The sequence below is a fragment of the Aptenodytes forsteri genome, unplaced genomic scaffold, assembly GCF_000699145.1.
Source record: "Aptenodytes forsteri isolate BGI_AS27 unplaced genomic scaffold, ASM69914v1 Scaffold54, whole genome shotgun sequence".
In the NCBI taxonomy this organism is placed as follows: Eukaryota; Metazoa; Chordata; class Aves; order Sphenisciformes; family Spheniscidae; genus Aptenodytes; species Aptenodytes forsteri.
The window spans coordinates 1,414,928-1,436,511 of NW_008796044.1; the positions used below are offsets into that span (position 1 = coordinate 1,414,928).

Consider the following 21,584-nt stretch of genomic DNA (forward strand, 5'->3'; position numbering starts at 1 on the left):
AATTATAGAAAGCCTCTTTAAAATGTTATTGTGTTATTGCAATATAAATATACAATTGCAATTTGTCATTTCAAAGCCTTTGCAATACATTATACACAGGAAATCACTTTATCATTTTGAAAGGGTTAATCCAATCTAACATGTTTAGAAAAGAATTTGTAATTAGTTTGCAATGCCTTTACCATATATTATGCAGACTGCCTTCAGGTCCGGGAAATTAAAACCGTGGGAACTATAATACATGCAAAAGGTTTGTTTGGGGTTTTTTTTATCCCTTTCCAAGCACCTTAAAGCATTAAGATTCGCAAGTTCAAAAAATGTCCTCAAATAGTTGATATTTATGTATCATACTCATACTCATAACAGAAATACAAAAGATGAGGGGGGGATTGTAGGGTTTTTTTTTTCCCTCAATAAAAAATGGAAAATACCAGTGGAAAATTAAAAAAAAAAAAGGTAACTTAAGTCAGTTGGAAATTTACTGGGAGAGGTTTCCAAGGAAAATATACCCCCATTAACATTGTCCAGTGTAGACCCAGGCATTTTGAACCAAATTACTGGGTGTACTAGCCTATTATTGTCCTTCAGACATGATCTGAAACGATTAAACAAAAAATAAAGTGTTCAAAACAAAGTTTTTTAAAATAACCTAACTGATACATCAATCTCAGAAAACAGAAAACTAATTAAAATTAATGCAATATAAAAATATTGCATGGCAGAAAATAATTTAATTCAATAAGCTTAACAGAAATAAATATTAATATTAAAATGCCACAGGTTTTAAGATGCTGAAAAAAAAAAATCACTAAAAGGCAGCCAGCCCATTAGCATAATTTTTCCCAAGCTTCAAACATTATGTTGTGAAGAAGCAGGTATCTTTTTGCACCTGCAGGTTGGAAACTCAGCACAAATATAAGTACAACACCAACAGAAATCTCCTTCAAGGTAGAGTCATTCTTTTATTAACCAGTCTCTAGCTCCACCTACAATGGGTTACTTTTTATACTCTCTGGTTACCTAAGTCAGTTTGACCTTGTTCTGTGCTTAGCCTTTACTGAATACCTTCATTGTTTCTAAGCCTCTTGCCTGATAGTTTTCTCTGATTCTTCATTTCTTCATTCTTTGACATCTCTTTTTGGCTTGCTATATGAAAAGCCTAGAATTTATAAAAGCATTCCAAGATTCATCAGCTTGATTCATAGTCTGGGCTTCTAGCACTGCTGAAAGCCTGGACATACACTTTGACTGAGCTTCCATTTCATTTGGGTATGCCCACTGAAAGGAGGTGCGATACATGAATCTCAAAGTCTTAGTGCAGCTATAGTCATTCTTTGTTCTCATCCAACTAACCATATCGTGTTCAGATGTCATCATATGAGAAAACAACTTGATATAGATTTGTAAAGTATCTGCACAATTAGAAAATGACAAGTTTTTAATGCCAACACTTTTTTAAACTTTTCTAATGTGGCTGTCAATGTCCTCTTTACACAGTCACAACACGTCTCAATCCCCTCACCCCAAGACTTCTACTAAAATCTTTGGGTATCATGTGAATAAATTACTCAGGTGTGGCAAAATTTATATTGATTTTTTGTTTCTAATATTTCATGTAAGTACTGAATGTTTCACATTGTTACATACAGCGTGGTGAGGTAGCAGAAAGACTGCTTGTTTATGTCTGTTCTATTGCCCTATGAGTCAACTAGAGACATACTAAAAACAAAAGATTGCTCGTGCTCTGAGAGTAAGCACACATGCTAGTGAGAGAAGCATGCAGAAGAGTGCAGCTAAGACGACACTTGAAAAAAGCAGGAAGCAAGTCTAAAAGAGACTTTTCCAGGTGCTAAAGAAAAATGTGTGTCTTAGTAAGATCTAGCTTCAGACAAAAGAAACCTCGGCATAGTATTTTCAAGAAGAGGTGGGAAAGATCTACCACAAGGTTCTAGACAAGCCATTAACCCATCAAGAAGCACAGAGAAAGCATTAGAAAACTAGGAGATCTACACTGAAATAAAGCTCTGTTGCTTTGCATAGATATAATTATTAAAAGCACTGTAAAAATGACAGAGAATTCACCATTGTACTAATACAGCAAATTTTCATGTTTTTCTTTCACACAAAATTTCACACAACTTTCAGTATATGAATCATTCTGTTCTCTCCCGGGAGTGTCCCTGTGTAACTGAGAGCTTTGGCAGACTGGGACCCAGATCATCCCGTCAGAGAACTGGAAGCCTTTCATGGCAGAAAGGATTACTATAGTATTTTACAGACGGTACTATCAGATAACTGCTATGCAAGATATTTTTCCTAACTTAAATATATACTCATCAAAAAGTTCAGCCCTGGCCTGAAGAAGCCAAGCCCAAGGCTACATATAACAAAATAGTTCTTCCCCTTGGGAACACCAAGCAGGTCATGCATATCTTCAGACTTACGTTTTGGAAGGGACCATTCCTTCAGTTGTAGAGAACATGACATTCTAACTGAAAACACGTTACTACATGTACTTCCTTCAAGTAGGTCATGATTAAAACTCCCCACCCAGAAAAATTACTCAGCATTTTTCAAGAAAAAAGGCCAAGCACTCCCCATTTTTCTCCTTAATATTTATATCCTTCATTTTTGTCCTGAGATTCAGCTAAACAGGATCAACAAACGTCAAAGATCAAAATTTTTCCAGAATAAAAGTCAATCAAATTATTTTGCTCCTATAATCAAGAAGTGCAATTATGTTAAAACAACTTCTTAAAGAAACAGATTTATAAGCTACATGATATGTAAAAATCTCTATTTAAACATCCTCAGATCTATCCCTGAGAGCAACCTAAAAAACAAATCCACATTCTATTCAAATTTAGAATTTTAAGATAACTGACAGATGTCGCATGCTCGCTACCCATTCACTGTAGAATTTCCCAGGTTTCACCTTCTCACAACAACGAGTACAATTCCATAGCGAGACAGAAGAACTAGCAGGATTACTCAACCAGTATTCATCAAAGACAGCAGGAAGCCATGCATCCAACCCCAGATTTACTGGGTCATTCCGATGCTGCAAACTGCTCTTTAGACAGAAGACTGAAGTGGGCTGTTGCTTCTCTCAAGAAGCTTTGAAACACAGTCTTGAGTGGCCTAACTTCCACACTCATCACATCAAAAAGCAAAAAACCAGGTGCAGAAAATTAGGCAATACAGATGCGCTCCTCTTTTCTCTAGAAGGGGCAGGGAGGAAGGAGCAATTTCAACTACTTCATATTTCTCAGACCAAGTCAAAACAACAAAACCACAGCTGTAAATGTGAAATGTGTAAATGTGAAACCAAAGTTGTTCATATGATTATAATGCAGCACCAGACAGATATGATTCAAATATAAGTATTTACACACTTCACAGGGGGTTGACATGATACACAAGAACTTGGATACAAGTTGTGTACACACTGTACAACGGCATAGACAGGCGACTTCCCCAGCTCAGCACCAGGTGTAGCATATTTTAAGATTGCTGAGTGGGAAAGTAATGCTCCTGAAAACATGAATAGCACTGTTTTAAATGGGCATAGAATGGGTAAAATATTCTGCTGTCTGGATGAAGGAGAAGATTGAGAAAATATGTTGCTATTTATTATCAGTGAGCTGCCTACATATAAAAGGTCATTGCCGAAAGTGAATTTGCAAACCTGTATGGTATGCATTATGAGAAACATTAATAGCAGCATAGGACTAACTCCAGCAGAACTGAGCAGCATGTAGTCACCCAGTATTTCGACAGAAGTTGGCAGTAAATGTTTCACCTCTGTGGCGCACTGAATAGGCTCTACACTGCTCCTCAAAATACTTAATGACTTCAGATCTCACAGTCTTCATTTAAGAGATGCTTCCCATAATGGTCTCAGAGAAAACTATAAATTGTTCAGTAGAAACAGAAATCCCATCTTCTGATTTGAGTAGAAGGAAAGGACTACTACGTTAGTACTATTTCTTATTTTTTTAATAGGACCATCAAATAAGAGGGTACCTTATTTTTTTGTTAGAGGCCACAAAGAATTTTGGTTTGTTAGGAGTACCCTGTGATCCAGAACAATTCTTTGTCCTGTTACTTGCAGGTTTTGCTGCTCTAATATTAGCTTTTTCTCTGTAATTAGAATACAAATTAAAGATTGCCAGTGGAACAGTACTTTCTATACCAATACTAGAGAATAAAGAGCTATCACTGAAATATAGAGAAACAGAAAAGAAAATTATTCTGGCTTGTCCAGGCAGAAAAAGAAGTTTAAAGGGCTCAGAATTAATTTCTATGTGTAAGTAGTATATCTATTAGTGTATGTATGTGTATTAGTAACATTCTGTAACATACTGTATTTATTACATAGATACACGGCAGTTTCAGGACAAGGCAATATTAAGCAAAAACATCCAATCCAGTCATTTTCTAGAGCTGAAGCCTGCGGACTTACTGCAGTAAGACAGAAATCTGTGAATATAGTACAAGCCAAGCACCAGTTAAAAATCATCCACCTCTTAAATCCTTCCTAGTACTTATTCAGCAGGTAGAGAATTGATTGCTTCTCTAAGAGGCAATAATTTCACAGATGCTGGATCTGAACAAAAAAACCCTCTTCCTAAGCATCTTTCCTGCAGTTTCTCAACAAGCTGCAAAAAAGCCAGTTGCTTGAATCAAAATAAATAAAAAAGCTGGCAGAAATATAGAAAAAAGTTTTAACGAGTCTATGCCAAAATTAAGCCCTGGAAAGGGTATTTCTCCTCTAACTTAAACAGAGTGTGCCTAATTGTCATTGGCACCAATTTGGTTTTAAAACCACCTGCTTATCTGTCTAATAGATCCAAGAAATCTCCACATCTCTGGACACACTTCAGTACCAAACCACAGAACATCTCCGTTTTATTATACATGGATCTGTCTGAAGCACCAAGCCATACAAACTTGGTTTCTTCTAATGGAATGATCTCACATCCTTCTGAAATCCTTATGCATAATAAAATTTCAAGAACTGAGAGTAAGAAATATGGGTATTTACAGCAATTATAAATCACATGCGCCAGAGGAGCTTGCTGAGAACACCTATATTCACTCATTTAGTAACCTTTTACAGTTGTTAGCTCAGAAAGATAGGAGACTCCAATAGGTTCACTAAGAATAAACATCTGTTCTCTAACTTTGTCCATAACTATGTAAGCCCAAGAACACACCAGAAATGTAGAAAACATTTTAGGAATGTCAGTTCTTCACAGTGGTTATTTTTCTCACAATAATTATTTAGAAAAGTTAATGTTACCTGAGAAATCTGATAATATATAATTAACTATTAACTTCTACTTCTGTCAGATATTCTGTACTAAAAATTGGAAGTTTTGGCTTATCGGTATCTATGTCACAAGGAAGGGGTATAATGAAAAATTTAGATTAGACAGGACCCCTAGAGGTCATTTAATTCTACCTCCTACTTAACTGAGAGCTGACTTCAATGTCATGTCTTGTTGCTCAGAACCTTCTTCAGCAAAATTTTGAAAATTTTGATAAAGATCCTGCAACCTCTCTGGGCCCCTATTCCAGCGCCTTATTCCTGTCATTGTGATGAAAGTTTTACTTAAGTCCAACTAAATCACTCTGGAGAGCCTACACTCACTTGCACAAGAGCTATTCCTTTTGTTCTTAGTATTCTGGATTTTACTTTCTGTAAGCAGAAAAGCCCACACAACACATATTTACCAGAAATAAACTGACCACATGACATTTTAGTAATTTTTCACACAGAGTATTTTTCATTACCTTTTTGAATTCTCCTGTCCTTTGATATTCACACAGCATCATGTCAAAGAAAATTGGGATCGTGGCTTTTCGTAGTTCAACTTCTGGAATAAGAGTCATTTCCAAGATGGGTCCAACCATCCCCGGAATAAAGCAGATTTTATTCTGGCCTGAAACAGAAACAAAACTGAGTATTTGAGAGGAGAGAAAAAAAAAAATTTTTAGGAAAACATTTAGGACATGCAATTATTTAAAGCAGCGTTTTAAACCTTCTGTGTTGGTAAAGTCGTACAACTTAGTCACTCATCTCTATTCCTTCTCAAAAGCTGAAAGCATGTTAATGGATATAGTCTCATTCTAAGATGCCAGAATTCAGTGCCAGCAATAAGCACGTATGCCAGCTGAGTTGACATTTTCAGTGAACGCTTTGGTTCTTCAGCTTTTGACATCTCCTTTTAAATACTCAGAATAGAAAGTAATAAAAAAACCCCTAAGAATCCCCCAAATTCTATCAGTAGGAGAGTACCACACGATAATGCCCCATGGTGTAACCCTTCTAGCTTATGAAGGGGAAAAACATTACTCGCTTTCATTTCTGATTAACATCAAACATTGCAACCAATAAATCAAACCAACCAATGCATCAAACATTGCAAGCAATAATAGAAACACTATCTACACAACTCAACTCCTAAAACCACACAAAATTATCTTGTAGCACAACTGTTACATCAGCTGCCAATGAACATCCAAATTTGCAAAAAACTCAACCAGGTCCAAGATGTTCTTAAAAAGCTGCTTGTTTCTTGGGCAAGAAAAACATTTGATATGTGGAGCAGACCACCAGCAAAATCCAATGACCTGCATAAGAATGTCAATACTGCCTAAAGCTTGTAAGGAGATAAAAATATTCTCATAAACAAATATGACTAGACTCATTCCATCACTAAGAAGTATTCTGATTCTGATTTTCCTCTCATATGGGTGCCATACTAATTTAACTCTAAGCATAACTGAACTACGACTTCAACAGTTTTATGCAACATTATTTTTTCTTCCACTCATGTTGATTAAAATCATTATTAATCCTAGTTAAATCAGTAATGTCAATAAGAGCGAAAAGAATCTTATGACAACTAACTTCCAATACCTGTATTATTAGACCTTACAGTCTGTAATTTTTGAAAACCACAGAAATTCATGTATTATGTAGCTATCCATTCACCTTTAAAAATCTTCACTCTCCCAAGCAATCCTCTTACATGAGTAGAAAAAAAGAGAGAAACTTTTAGCTAAATGATAGCAATACCTTGACCAAGACACTAATCTTACACTTAAAACCAAAAGACCTTAGCACACAACTTTAAATAAATAAATACATAAATAAAGTTAAAATAAAAAAAAAAATTAAAGGCTTTTTGAAGGCTACCCTGCCATCAGCAACCGTTATTTCCATTTCAGGAATTAAGAGTAACATCTCCTCAAGCCTCACAATGACTGAATGACTGAAATGGACGAAGGAAGCTAATCTGCCCCAGAAAACAAGGCAATTCAATTTATCATTTGAAAGGCACTCTAGAGGCCACAGTATGACATTCTTTGACACGCATTTGCCTGTTTCAATCTTGCTGAATATGTATCCCTCAAATGTGGTTCATACTTAAGATGCTCTACTGCTTTCCAGAATGCAGATTCCTTTTTGTTAAAGCTAGAGAAGGAGCCTGAAGATTATAGAAAATAAATGGAAGAGGCATTTATTATTAAGTGAGAATTACTGCATATTAGTTTGAAACATTTCTCAATCTGTATGCCTCACTTTTTCCATTGTGTATGTAAGACAATATTATTTAAATAAAGTAATAATGCATTTGGATATTAGAAAACAATCCTTTGGTCTTCAACATTATGCTAGACAAAACTGTTAAAGGCCCTTAAATTTTTATAAAGCCATTGTGTTTGCTGTTTTTAATATGGACTCTCAGATTCAGCCTGAGCAGGATGCAAACAGCAAATCTCAAATACAGACAAGTGGAAGAGTGCTTCTGCAAGATTTGTTGTACTTTGTAGTAAAATGAAAACTTGAAAGTTTATTTTAAGAAACAGATGTTAATGGTTCTAGAATCAAGAGTTCATTTGAAAATGATTAATTTCAAATTGACACCTACCAGTACTGAAAAGGATGACAATGGTGTTAAACTAGAAAATTAATGACTACGCTGAAAACAGGTTTGAGTTCACTAATTAATCAGCAAAAGTATCAAATCCTTTAAAACCTTGACTACATCTTTTTGATACAGAGTATACTGAAGCATTAAAAACTTTTCCTATTAAAAAATACTAAAAGAAAAAATTTAAGAAAAGAAAGATTGAAAGGGGTACATATCACCAGAAGGAGTGTGTACAAGGTGATGAACACATTTAAAATCTCCAGGCAAGCACTGATACGCTGGTACACCTAGGAAACTAGAAAGTTCAATAGAGATCATAAAGAAATTTCACATATCCTAATAGAAGAACTTTGCAAAAATTTTCCAAGATAAAACAAATATTCTACATAAGTTCAGTTAATAAGAAACAATCCCTTTCAGTGCATTTCAAAAATCATAGTTGGCTTCCTTGTGTAATAATATAGGGTGATATTATGGCCTCTCCATAGCTTATTTTACGTTGCAACATTGCTGTGTGTCAGAGGTTCAAACACACTGCAAAACTTACTTGACCAACTCAGCGGTGAGAGGAAAGGTAATTAGTGGAACGTGAACACACTAAAAGGAGAAACATGGAATTACTTTTGCCTCTACAGCAGGCATTGACACCCCACTGAGGGAAGAAAATGCCCCCACTTTGAGATAAGGTTTCTTTGCAATAAATATGGCATATCAGGGAGACAGGGATGTGTGCTGCACTACATTGTATTTATGAATAAAACAGTAGATTATATGGAAGAGGAGAGCATGCAACATACTATCTACATTCATTCGGTATGTTGATTTCTGAATGGAAAAAGCTGTATGCTTATTCCATGCTCAAAGCCGAAGAGCTGTGCTTCAGCGATAACACTGACACTATCCCACTGGACATTCCATTCCGGTATAAATTTCTGAATAATTTGTTACTCTTTAATCTAATAGGGCCTTCAAAAGACTTTTTTTCCTCAATATATCTTGACAATGCATTGCTGGAATTTTTGCATAAGTAACAAAACATTCTTTGGAAGAAAAAAGGAAGATGGATCTCTCCTTCCCTGCCTCAGAGAACCTAAGGCTCAAGTTCATCTTCAATCACAGAAAACCATCTTCAATATCCTGCAAAATAGCTTAACTATTGGGTTATTGCCTATTTGGTGCAAATCAAATTGGAGAGTTTATTTGCCCATAGAAAGAAAATAATATCCTTCTATCAACAGAAACTTTCCTGCAAAGTCTAATTGAAATAAAAACTTTTTAAAAATTTGCCTAAAAATTTAAATAGAAAATTCCTCAATCAACTCATACACAGAATGAACAGAATGTAAAAACCTGGTTCATCTGTACACACTTACTTTGCCTAGCAGGTCCTTGAGATCAATAAATTGAGTAGTTGTGAACTACTTAACATTCTTCATATTCTGCTTATGACTACTTGGTATTTAGTTCAGAATAAATTCTACCTCCCATTCATTCCCAGCCAATCACTTTAAATCTTGCCTTGTATTCATGAGCGTGACCCTTTTTATTCAAATGTTATTCAAGTATCTTCAGATTTTGGATAGTGTGGGTATATTTTGGGTAAAATTTTAATAACATGCAAAAGATTTTGATACTACTGGAGAAAAATGCTCTTTTATTGCAGGCACCGAGAAGAGTCCACACCATTCTTAAAACATAAACTTCTGATACACAGAGATTACACAAGTTTTCCTGGATGAAATGACTGCATTTTAGCTGAGTCAGAGCAATGGGGACCTCAGGAAAAAGGGAAAAATGCTATTAGCTTATGCTGAGCACTCCACTGTAGTGGCACATAGGAACAAAAGACCAGAACTGGCTTGTGGTCAGGAGATCTCAAACAGACAGAATGGTTGTAAAGCCTTTTTCTGTCTTCATTCTGTTAATAAACTGATGAAATCTAGTCTTCTCATGATTAACTGTCTGAAATTTGACATTCAGCTTGCATTTCAAAGTATAACCATAGGTGTCATCATAATTGTCTTCATTGTATATTTCAAAAAACTTCTATAATATGTGTTTTCATAGAACAATACATTGTTGTTCCCTTCGTTACGAACTCTCAACGGAGCAGTAGCAGAACATGGCTGTACAACAAATGTAAAAACATTTTGGAATTTTGATCCAAACAGATTCCAAATCTGAGCCTACTAATTTCTGGAACTGTAGATTCAGACTGAGCAGTAACCTTCTCAGGGAAAATTTATCTAGTTCTCAATTTCAGCAAAGAAACGTTTCTGAAATCTTCTGATTTCAGCCATCTTTCAAATCTGAGAGAAGGTTGCGAGTTCTCTTAGAAATAAAAAATACGCAGTAGTCAAACAGTATCTCATGTCAGTTCCAAGCTTAATCACAGGACTGAAAACATATTTTAAGTTCAAATAGCAGAAATATTTACAGAAGCGTTTCATGTCAGATATTTTTCAATGAAACAAGCAATATGCTATGGATTCAGTTGCAATTAAGTTCATTTGCCTACTCACCAAGTTTGTACCACATGTCACGGATAGCAAAGCCAATTAAACGTCTCATATCTCCATATCTAGAAAAAAAAGAAATACGAAAGGTATTTTTATCATTATCATCATTTCACTACAAAATTAAAGACATAAGCTAAAGTATATATTTTTTCTTTCTTGTTCTGGATTTTGTTGTATTTTGCATGGGAAAAGTTTTCTAGCTGTAGTGAATCTTGGGTAATAAAAGCCACAGCCAAATGAAAATAGTTGTTCCACAGCTGTAAATTGAATAAGGAAATTATAATAGTTTTGAGAAAAGCAGGAATAATATTAAACTATGCATGATGCTGAATAATTTATGAAACCAAATGATGCAAGCAATGAGATTTTTATATTATGCAAAGACGTACATCATTAGTATTATGCAATTAGCAGAAAAGCAAGAAAGATGAATTTTAATAACCACTACTACACATTTGCTCTTCATAACACAGCAGCTGAATAAATATTGCTAAAAAAAGATTCATATGAGATTCATTAGCTAACAACATTAAACCATGAACCACAGCAGGACTAGTGAAATACATGACATGCCAGTGAATCTTAACAACTTGGAGCTAAAGGCACCCAATGTAATTACACTGTATTTGAAAACTACTTCAAAAGGCATTTCTGTCTTCTCTTTGGATTCTAATTCAACAATGATTTGTGTGAAATTCCAATATATTTTGTTAAGAGCTCTCTACATGAAACAAGGACAAAATACATCCCTAAATAACCACTAATAGTACTGAGTCATGTACTTGAACTAGAAGAAAAACCCTTCTATTTCCAGTGCACGACCCTTCGTTTCTGAAAGCAATTTACTTGTTCTCCAGACAATCAAAATGAAGTACTTCTCTCACACGCTAGAGATGGAAAAGGAAAACAACTTCACTAGGAAACACGAATTCAAGGAAGTAAATATTGTTTTCAGAAGCTTCTAAGCAGTCAGCAACGGCTTTAGACACTTCTTTTAAAAATGTAGCTGCATCTAATAATATGCATGGTGGGTATCCGTGAGACAGTAGAAAGGCGATGGTAAATGTATTCAGTGGTAATTTAAAGAGTGGAAACAAAACATATAACATTATCACAGAGCTCTTAATTTTGTATGGTGAAATACAACCCTAGGTTGGGAACCCACACTAAATAGCCTACAAATGTAATGTTTCATCAAAAACTTAAGTGACCTCTGTCCTTTATAACCTGGAAAACACTCTTGTGCACAAATAACCAGGAAAAATAGACACCAACACCCAAAAACACACACAGAAATACAGACATTTCCTACAATAAATAAAATTCTCAGAAGTCCTCTATAATGTGAAGAAGATCCTGCATTTCATTTATGCCTTCCTTCGAGGCCCAACTAAAGCTCTCCTTAGCAGACTTGCTTATTTAAAAGCCCTTAGGAGGGCTGTTTCTATCTAAGTATTTACAGTCCAGAGAGCATAGTTATCCCCGCTGCAGATACACAGACTCAAGTAGCATTTCACTGGAGACAGCTATTAATCTGTTACATATTACACCATTCAAAGATGCTCTGAATTCACCCAAACCAATCACAGCATTATTAAAAACTACATTTGAATATGAGCAGTAGTAAGGCAGCAGCTTTTTTTTTTCCCTTAATACAAACATTTAAATTATTTTCATATCTAATTTTTGACAGTATACTAATAGTACATACTAATTCAGAGCCTTTTTCCCTAAGATAAATGTTATTTATGCCCTGAAAGGACTGTTTTCCCCCCTTATCAAAGATTTTAAAAGATTAATTTGACCAATTTGGAGTTTTCAGTCCCTTGAGAAGCTGTATTTATTGATGTGTAGGAAATATGCATTGCATATGTTAATTACACCAGTAAAATGGAAAATTTCTCAGATTTTTCTAAATTATGGGGAGAAAAATGAAGCCTTATTACTACAGTTAGTGGTCTATTTATTCACTTAATAGCTCCAAGTTCAATGCCACCTTTGTCAGAGCCAAACTCTAAAGACTCAATATCCTTATTTACAAAATACATTTCCTTTCGCCCTCAGAGTACCCTATGATGGCTGAAAAAATATGATCCTTTGCATTTCAATAGCATATTCAAGTTAAGGACTTGCTAGCTTTTAAGCACCAAAACTAACTTTAAAACCCCGTGAGGCAAAGTAGTCTCTCAGAAGTAAAAAATGGCAAAAGCTGGTAGAAACAGATTTTAAAAATGCAAAAAAATATGCTTAGGAGACCTGTTTTGTTTTCTCTTAAGCCCACAATAACATTCCAAGATGTTTTGCATTTGAACATCCAGTTAGCTAGCATGGGGTAGGGTTGAAGTGAAGTAGCACAGTGACAGGAGAGGACCAGAGCTCTCGTGCGCCGATTTGTGTCACACTTCGCTGCTCGTTGACATGAACTCCAGTCCTGAGTTGTCAGCTAGGGACAGAGTACTGGGAGACAAAGGTAGAGCTGAGAAGTGACCCTTCTCCGTAATTAGCTATCAGTTATTCACTGCAAACTCCTACTGAGATGCAGCATCTGACAGTAACAGCACGGGCTGGCTTAGTGTGTTGTAACACTTCAAAACATGGTGACTGAATTGGCTGAGCATGGTGTTAACCACACGTGCTGAGGGCACTTCAGATCTGTCAATACACCTCTATACAAGGGCTAAGGGAATTTAAAGGAAGTTCATTCCATTTTTTTCAGAAAATAGGAGGTGCCTTGCTCCTAGAAAATGTGACAGCTGCCATATTGGAAAATGCGGAAGTAATTCAGTAAGAAATTTCTAGCCATCTCACAAAGAAGAGGAGAGCTGGATGACTCTTCAGGATAACTACCAAAAGTGAACGCTGCTGCCTCCTCCTTCATACGCACCTCTGAAACCAATGCCTCTTTTGCACTAATGCCTACCTTTTAGCCATTGTTTTCTCTACAGACATCTTTGCTCAATTCTTTTTGATAATGTAGGAGAAACATGAAGTCTTTGGAAGACTTTTGAATTTCTGACAAATTATTGCAGATACTAAATGTACTCTAGCATTTCATAAAACAGACAAGATGACAGTTTGTTTAATTTTTTTTTCTTGAAATATTATGGTGAAAGCAAGCTCAGCCTCTTGAGACCAGCAGACAAAATACATTTCAGATACTGGGTTCATTACTTTGATTTTGTAGAAAAATGGCACTTAAAAACTTTCTGCATGTACGCATAATTGCAAACAACATGTAGTTACGACAGCTATTGAGCTAGGTTAGCTACAAAGACCCTTTTTGAACCTTTGAATAACATTTATAAGAAATGATCCATTGATTTCCAGGATATATGACATTCTTAATATGTGATGATTTTACCTCAGTAGTGTTCTCTTTCACATACTGGATACATTTCTTCATCATTTAAAACTAAACAATTTAAAAGAAACACCTATTTTTTACTATTTTTGTGAGACTTTTGAGTACAAACAATGTTAAACAAATGAATAGCAACTTGTGTTTAAAATTAATTGCTTAATTGGATCAACCACAGATACTGAAATTCAGTCACAATGATAGCACACACGGCTGCATCATGCAGTCTTAACATTCCGAACCAACATTCATGAAAATTATTCTGCATTGTCTTTTAGAATATCACACCAGAAAAATACAAATTGCTAAACAGAGGCATAAGCGGAATCTGAAGGCTAAAATTCAGAATAACTCGCCAACTGATAAACATTAAAAATTAAGTCAAGTAAGCATTGCATTCTGTTTAAGTGGAGTCTTACATATAATTTTCAGAGTTAGAACTCATTCATAAATTCTGGAAGTTACAAGCACAATATTTAGGGCTTATTCCTATGGTATGCAGATTGGTTCATGACAGGTGTAGTGTTTTCTTTGAGGTAGAAGAGAGAGTATTAAGCATCTCAAAGTAAAGAATTATGAAAATCCTTTGGGTCCTCTGCCAAAATTTCTTTGCATCGCTTATGTACTTCAAAAGGACAGAACAAAGGTAGAAAATTTTCAGGTTAATGAAAATAAGTTTACAGAAGCTTTGAAGAAACACAGCACATCATATAAACTAACAGAAGTTTGGTTTATTAATTTTTAGTCTTTAAAGATTTTCATGTCATAATCCCATTCTCTCCTTGTTTCTGTCATATGCTTCTTGCTTAATGATGCAACTTAAGAAAAATACTTGCAAATAGTTTCTACTCCAGACATCTACCATTCCTATATTGGAAAACATCCCAAACCTCTGAAATAAGGCACTCCCAAAACCAGTAAAAATTAGTTTCACGTATGCAAAATTTTCCAGAATTTATATCCTGTGTATTTCTTTCCATCTTGAGCAATAAGTCCAAAGTCCAAAGAAGTTTGCAGATGGACATAAAAAAATCCATTACCTACCATAGGTCACTCTAGGGAGACCCAGCTATGTGTTGGTAGAAGGCTCAAAGATGAAGTTTAAACTCTGAAGTTTGATAATTTTCAAATGCACAATACGATATATAAAAATACAACATTTCTAATATTGCTAGTATAGTTAATACAGCTGGCTAAATTTTCTAACGGTTGCATTATCTATCAACTTCTGCATCAGCCATCTCCTAGGGTTTTCTACAATGTCTACCAGTATCATACATGTATTTTTGCACAATATCGTGCATATTTTTCCCTGTATATTCGTAATACAGTGAAACTTTTGATTTTGGGGTTTCTAACCAAAGGTTTAAAAATAAAAAAAGTTGTGCAATTCTGTTTGTGATGCTAAAATACATTTCATTACTGCTGAGTTATTAATGGTGCCTAGTGCATGCAAGAAAGATAGGAAAAACATGAAAAATAAGCATTTTCTTTTAAATCAGGCTGATATTATAATGGGATGTGGACTATGCCTTTTATAATAAAATTCTGTGGCAGGAATATAGATGATTATTATGAAATTATAATTGCTGTAACAGTACAGATTTAGAAATATAATCCTTTCTAATGCCCCGTAAAAATACTGCTAACAGAGGGGAAGGGTAGGAAAGAACAGGAATCAATAGCACTGCGTTTTCCAAAGTAGAAACTCTATGATAGCTATATGCCTCACCACAATAAAATGGTTTCTACTTGTTCACTCTTCCCTGTCCCTAATATGTCAGAAGCTGCCATCTCCAATCAGAAACATTATAAAAGGAATGTTGCACAAAAAAAAGTTGTTTCAGTGAATTAAGTGGCATTAAGGCTGGCAATGGATGCTGACTGCATTACAGTGCTGATGTGTTCAGTTGCTGAATGGAAACACTTACTACATAGAGCAAGACTTCTAAAACCAAAGCTGGTGGAGCCATGAGTTTACAGTAACAACAGAGTGAAAATGCTCTGTTCTCCTAGAGAAAGGTAACACCTGTCTAATGACATCAGCTACTAACAGAAACAAAAAAAGTCATACGAGTTCTAAATAGGTTCTATAAAGGTAAAACGTGCACACTGGAAAATTTAACTGAAATTTTGAAGTAAACCATTAAACATTGTTATCTTCATTTTTCTGTTGATGGAAGACTGGCTTATGTTTCATTCAAACTAAATAAAATTGAGAGGAAAACACACGACTTGCAAGTTGAAAAAGGGATTTCTGCTGGCACAAAAAAAAAGAAATAAAACCTTCTTTCCTAGTTCTGCATTCATAAAAATAAGGAAACTGCTGACAGTTAAGGCATGTCTGGTAAATAGAAAGGTCATTTAACTATTGCATTTCTATATAACCACAAAGAAAATGTTAATTCACATTTGAACTTACTGTTTTATTTCATGCCTACATCTCTATATCCATATGGACAGATAATATTCTGCTTCAAAATTGAACTACTGTCAAATATTTGCTTCCTTAAAAATCCTTGTGAATCAAATAAATGGCAAATCAACTAGCTGGATGGTCTTCAGTATAAAATAGAAACGGGTATACAAAGACACTTTCTTTGGGGTAAAGATATTTAGACTGCTTATGGAAAGCCACAGTATCCCCTGATTATTCACCCTTATTTAACACCCTGGGGGCTACCCTTGAGGTATGCCTATAATATTTTGTCTTGAAACACAGAAATTTTCAGTCAAATGAAATTAGCATTTTTTGATTAAGATGGTACAGTTACCACAAAAGGTAAAAGAGAAGTGTACTGAAAAGTCCCAGAATTGTCCTATTTACCACAAATGAAATATACTTCTCAGACATTTATTGAGGATACCATGAGTGTATATATTGCATAAGTACAGACGACACAAAGTTTTGTTATAATTAAACTCAAAAAACCGGGTTGACTTTCAGGGAACGCTTTTTCCAAAATATATTCTACAATTTTTAATATTTCTGTTTGTTTGTTTAAGTCTCTTCTGAAGAACCCATCTCAACGCATACATCCTAAATCCAGAATTTACACATTATTATGGTGCATCTGTTCTGCTATCCTGCAAAAGCCCAGCTGCGAAGCAGCGCTCTGGACAGGTTGTCCGATCTCCACATTTGAAATTGGCAAATCCTTACGTAATTGTTTCTTGATACAAAACAGCGAAAATGCCAACATTGCAATCTCCTTTAAAATTGTACGTTGAACACATCTGAAATCACCTGCAATGGCTGTATTTCCAAAGCAAAATTGTCTTTACTAGTGGAAGCTGGTAATGAAAAAGAGCCAGCCCTACCCTACACCACCCCCGCCCCGCTGCAAAAAAAAACAACCACCAAAGCCAACCCACAACCAGAGACACAACCTCTTATAACTACATAACATGATGCTGACTAGTGAGCACCAATATGTGCAAGTAGTGTGGATACTGGCTGGCTGATGAGAGAGTTCTGCAATCAATTCAGAGAATCCTTATGGATATTGTTAAAAATAAGTATAATATTGAGAGCAAACACAAAAAAATAAGAGGGAAAAGAGAAAATATAAGCAATTTACAACCACACAGATAAGACTTTTTATTGACACAAAATGCAAAAAAGAAGTCAAAGAAAAAACTAAACACCACTAAGACATATACCGTCACGGCCTTCAGAGAAGTCTAACCTCAGACCCGCTTTCCTAACTTTTCTGTATTTTTCTCGTATACCATCAATATATCTCCTTACACTATCTTAATATGCTCATCCTGAATAAACGTTCTTAAACTATTATACTTTCCATAGTTGCAAACCTTCAATGACATGATTTACACTTCAGTGAACAACTTCTAGTTGTAAACATAGAACATATTTCTGGAAGAAAACCTGAGAGGTCAGCTAATCCAGCTCCATATCCCAAGGCAAGATCTGCTAAACTGCTTCAGACAGATGCCTGTTGAATCCGTTCTTTAGAATCTTTAAGTGAGAAATATTTCCTAGCCTTTCTAGATAATCTGTTTCAATGCACAACTGTGTTTATATCTAACAGAAATGCAAGTCAATAACCAATTTCAAACACAGAGACAGGAATAGAATATAAACTGCTAAATATTGAAAGTTTTTTACCTATTCCAATAATTCCCACCGAAACACCACATTTCTGTGTATTAAATCTTCATGTTCCAGTTTAATTTCAGTACTGAAGAACGCACATTAATGTATCATGCAAGATTCTTTCCCTGTTCGTACTGTATCCATTCACAAGCTTAAGGTACCATGAACATTGCGAGCCCTCATTCATTCTCGCTTTATGGTTTATTTTTCATCACTTAATGAAACTCCACTCCCTTCTCTCCTGTAAAATTATTTGCTCTGGAGCTAACAATTTTGTCTTTTCAGCACAACAGTAAATGTTCTGTGACAAATGCCTTTTAGCTAGTCCTTTCTTTATTGTTCTAGCTTTTGCTGTATTATGACATTGGAGAATACCTGCTGTATGCAGCCTCTAATTGTGGCTTGTTTTCCGAGAGTTGCTAACATACATCGGAATACACCCAGCATGTAAACTCTGCATGTAAAACCCAAAAAACCCCCAGAGAAAACCACCTCCTCACCCAGCAGGCATATAATCTCAGACATCAGGTGACTATTTAATTACCTGTAAAGAATAATGATTCTCAACCCAAACAGCAGCTCTGGCACTTCCTGCCCTACCACTGCAATGACAATCTCAGTGTCAAAGCACTGGAATTTAAAGAAGGGCTCTCTACATAAATGGACTCAGTGAACCAAACTTATTACATACTAAGGCAGAAAATTTAACAGCACGTGACTACCGTGCTGTGCAGAGTTTTGGTATTTGTCTCTGAGGTGTACAACAGCTTCATCGTTGAACCTGTGCCTTGAAGTTTATGCATAGTTTTAAACTTAAAGACTGTAACCACTGTTCATCAGATATACCACATCCTTTCACAGGTCCTAAATGATACCACTTCTTTCCTTTCTGCCTGAATAACATAATGAGTAAAAAAAGCAATTTTGCTTTGGAAACAAGAAAAAGGCCAGGAACCTTTTTTCCTCCATTTAACAAGCTTCAACAGAGTAGCAAAAATTTCTTCATTGCTTTTGTCTAGATTTAAACCACCCTTTTTTAGTTGCTCAATTACTTCACAGTCTACTTGTTTGGTTAGGTTGTCTGCTATATATTGCCACGTAATCACTCAGCCAAGTGAAAAATCCTCAGATCTACTTCACTGTACTTTAAATTGCTTTTTTTAATTTATTTTTTAAATTAAGACTTCAACTATTTGCCAATAATCAGATCTGAAAACACCATCCTACAAACAGTATAAATCATTCACTCGTTTACAAAGAACTTAAAGATATAACTATTTTTTTTTAAATCTTCACCAATAGGCATCTCTATTTTCCCCATCCCAATATATTCTATTTCTATAGTTTAAATTACCCTTAATCAGGAATATTAAAATAGTTGCCTCTGTTTTAGCTTCCAAATTCTTGAGACATTGTTCTTGCTGCATATGCTCAGTAACGAGCTGAACTTTACTCATCCCTTTTTCTTTGAAATCAGAAAATCAACAGTACCCATACCCCTAACAGGAGACTACATTGCCTGAAGGCTGGTGCATACTAAATAACTGACCCTGAATAAACAGGTCTTGTTTGGGGCTTCTTTTTTTTTTTTTAAATAAAAATCCATTTGTTTCACAGAAACTCATGCAATAATTTACTTAAGTTTTTAGATCTGTAGTAGTCACTTACGTAACACAGGCATACACCATCTTTCAAAAGTTAGATTAAATTTAGAGGCACAACTCCTATTCATATCAGGAGAAACAGCTGGACATTATTCGTAAAACACGTCAAATGAGCTCACTAAAATCTCTGTCAGATTCGGCAATAGCAGAAGCACACTTCAAGATCACTTTTTTTCCCTAGAATTTGAAAAAAGAGCCCAATGTAAAGACTTGAGCTTAAGTTGCACTCCATGGTATGCGATTGCCTCAATTCTGGTTTTAGGAAGCATATCCTAGCTTTACTGTAATCAATATCTGGCCCAGTGTTTATAGTCGTAAGGGAACCCACTGGTGTGTACTGTGGCTCCTTTTCCTGCACGCTCAGCTCCTCCTGTGGCAGACTCAGGGCCCTGACCAACATGCACCTGAGGTTAGGAACGCATGCGGGGCTGCCCTTGCTCCATAGGGCTGACTATGGAAATGAACAGGCCATGTGGTTATCAGGCCGTAGCTCTTAACAAAACTGAAAGTCATGCTACTTCCAAATTTTCTCCCAGATCAAAATAACAAAAGCAAGTTTTTTGTCCCAATCCATAATTTTTCTATATGCATACAAATAAAAATAGCAATATAGCTACACAGAAAGATTCCAAACTGGTTAGAAGTTTTGAATGTGTCTCAACGACATTATGCTTCCATCAATTGCCAATTTTCCCCCACTGATACTTTTGTTGCACTGTAACACTTATTATCAAATAGTTTGAAGTGAATACTAAAGAACACACCAGCATTTGTTTCTATCTGCAGACTTATTGTATGGTTTTTGGCAAGGACTACATTCCCTGTGGAACGTGAATGTATTGCTTATTTTCATTAAAGCAAATGTTTCTCTCAAACTCCTAAATTTCTTTTAAATACAGACACCTCAAAGAAATCCCAAAATTTGCTCGCCTTTGAAGGAAACTGCATCTCAAAGTTTTGCTTTAGTTTCTCATCACTATTCTGTATCCAAAAAGCCTAACAATGAAGCAATGGATAAATAATAATGGAATTAAGCTTGATTCAGAGTTTTCTTTTGCAAAGCAGCTGCGTAAAAAAAAAAAAAAAAGCTACTTTATGATATTAACCTGTTGGTACCTTAATTGCTAAAATAAAAACATACAAGCACTGCAACAGCTGCACAAAGAAGGATTGCTTGTTTATTAACTAAAAATACTCCAAAACAACTGAGGAAAACCAAATATTAAATCTAAAAAGAGTAACAGCCCCAGAGGCTGAAACTGTAAAGTGAACTATTTTATAAAGTATAGAAGTTTCTCATTTATTTTGAGTTAACCACTGCTCATGTTTGCTTACAGCCAAGATATATTGATATTAAAAAAAAAAATTTGTCTCTTTCTTTTTTGTCATTAGCTCATTTTCTAGTGATGCAGAAAAATTTTCTTGGACTACAGCAAATGACTTTGGTATCCATGCTATTAGAGAACAATTCAAGTAAGTGCAATCCACTTGAAAAAATTACACGTCCAAGACCAAACTTTCCACAGCCAGAAAGGACAGGACAAAGAGACGTGGATTCACACTGCAGAGCAGGAAGATTTAAGCTATGACTTCAAAAGACAAAGTTTTTATTAGAAAAATTAGTTGAAGTTATTCCTCCTTCCACCCCTTACTATTTGTTCCTGGCCATTATGCCTCAGTGCTTTAGAGGATTGAGTGCACCCTCAGTAAGTTTGCAGACGACACCAAGTTGGGCGGGAGTGTTGATCTGCTCAAGGGTAGGAAGGCTCTGCAGAAGGACCTGGACAGGCTGGATCGATAGGCCCAGGCCAACTGTATGAGGTTCAACAAGGCCAAGTGCCGGGTCCTGCACTTCGGCCACAACAACCCCATGCAGCGCTACAGGCTTGGGGAAGAGTGGCTGGAAAGCTGCCCAGCAGAGAAGGACCTGGGGGTGTTGGTCGACAGCCAGCTGAACATGAGCCAGCAGTGTGCCCAGGC

General features: G+C 35.6%; 1 protein-coding gene across 1 annotated transcript in view; it reads right to left on the minus strand.

Moving 5' to 3' along the window:
• DOCK2 (dedicator of cytokinesis 2) overlaps positions 1 to 21,584 on the minus strand; it is a 211,599-nt gene that overhangs the window by 38,515 nt on the left and 151,500 nt on the right. Inside the window, exons 31-33 of the mRNA XM_009285697.1 lie at positions 10,622 to 10,722; positions 10,469 to 10,527; positions 5,800 to 5,948 (exon numbers count right to left, since the gene is read on the minus strand). Coding sequence (XP_009283972.1) covers positions 5,800 to 5,948; positions 10,469 to 10,527; positions 10,622 to 10,722 — 309 coding nt within the window. The remainder of the gene's footprint in view (positions 1 to 5,799; positions 5,949 to 10,468; positions 10,528 to 10,621; positions 10,723 to 21,584) is intronic.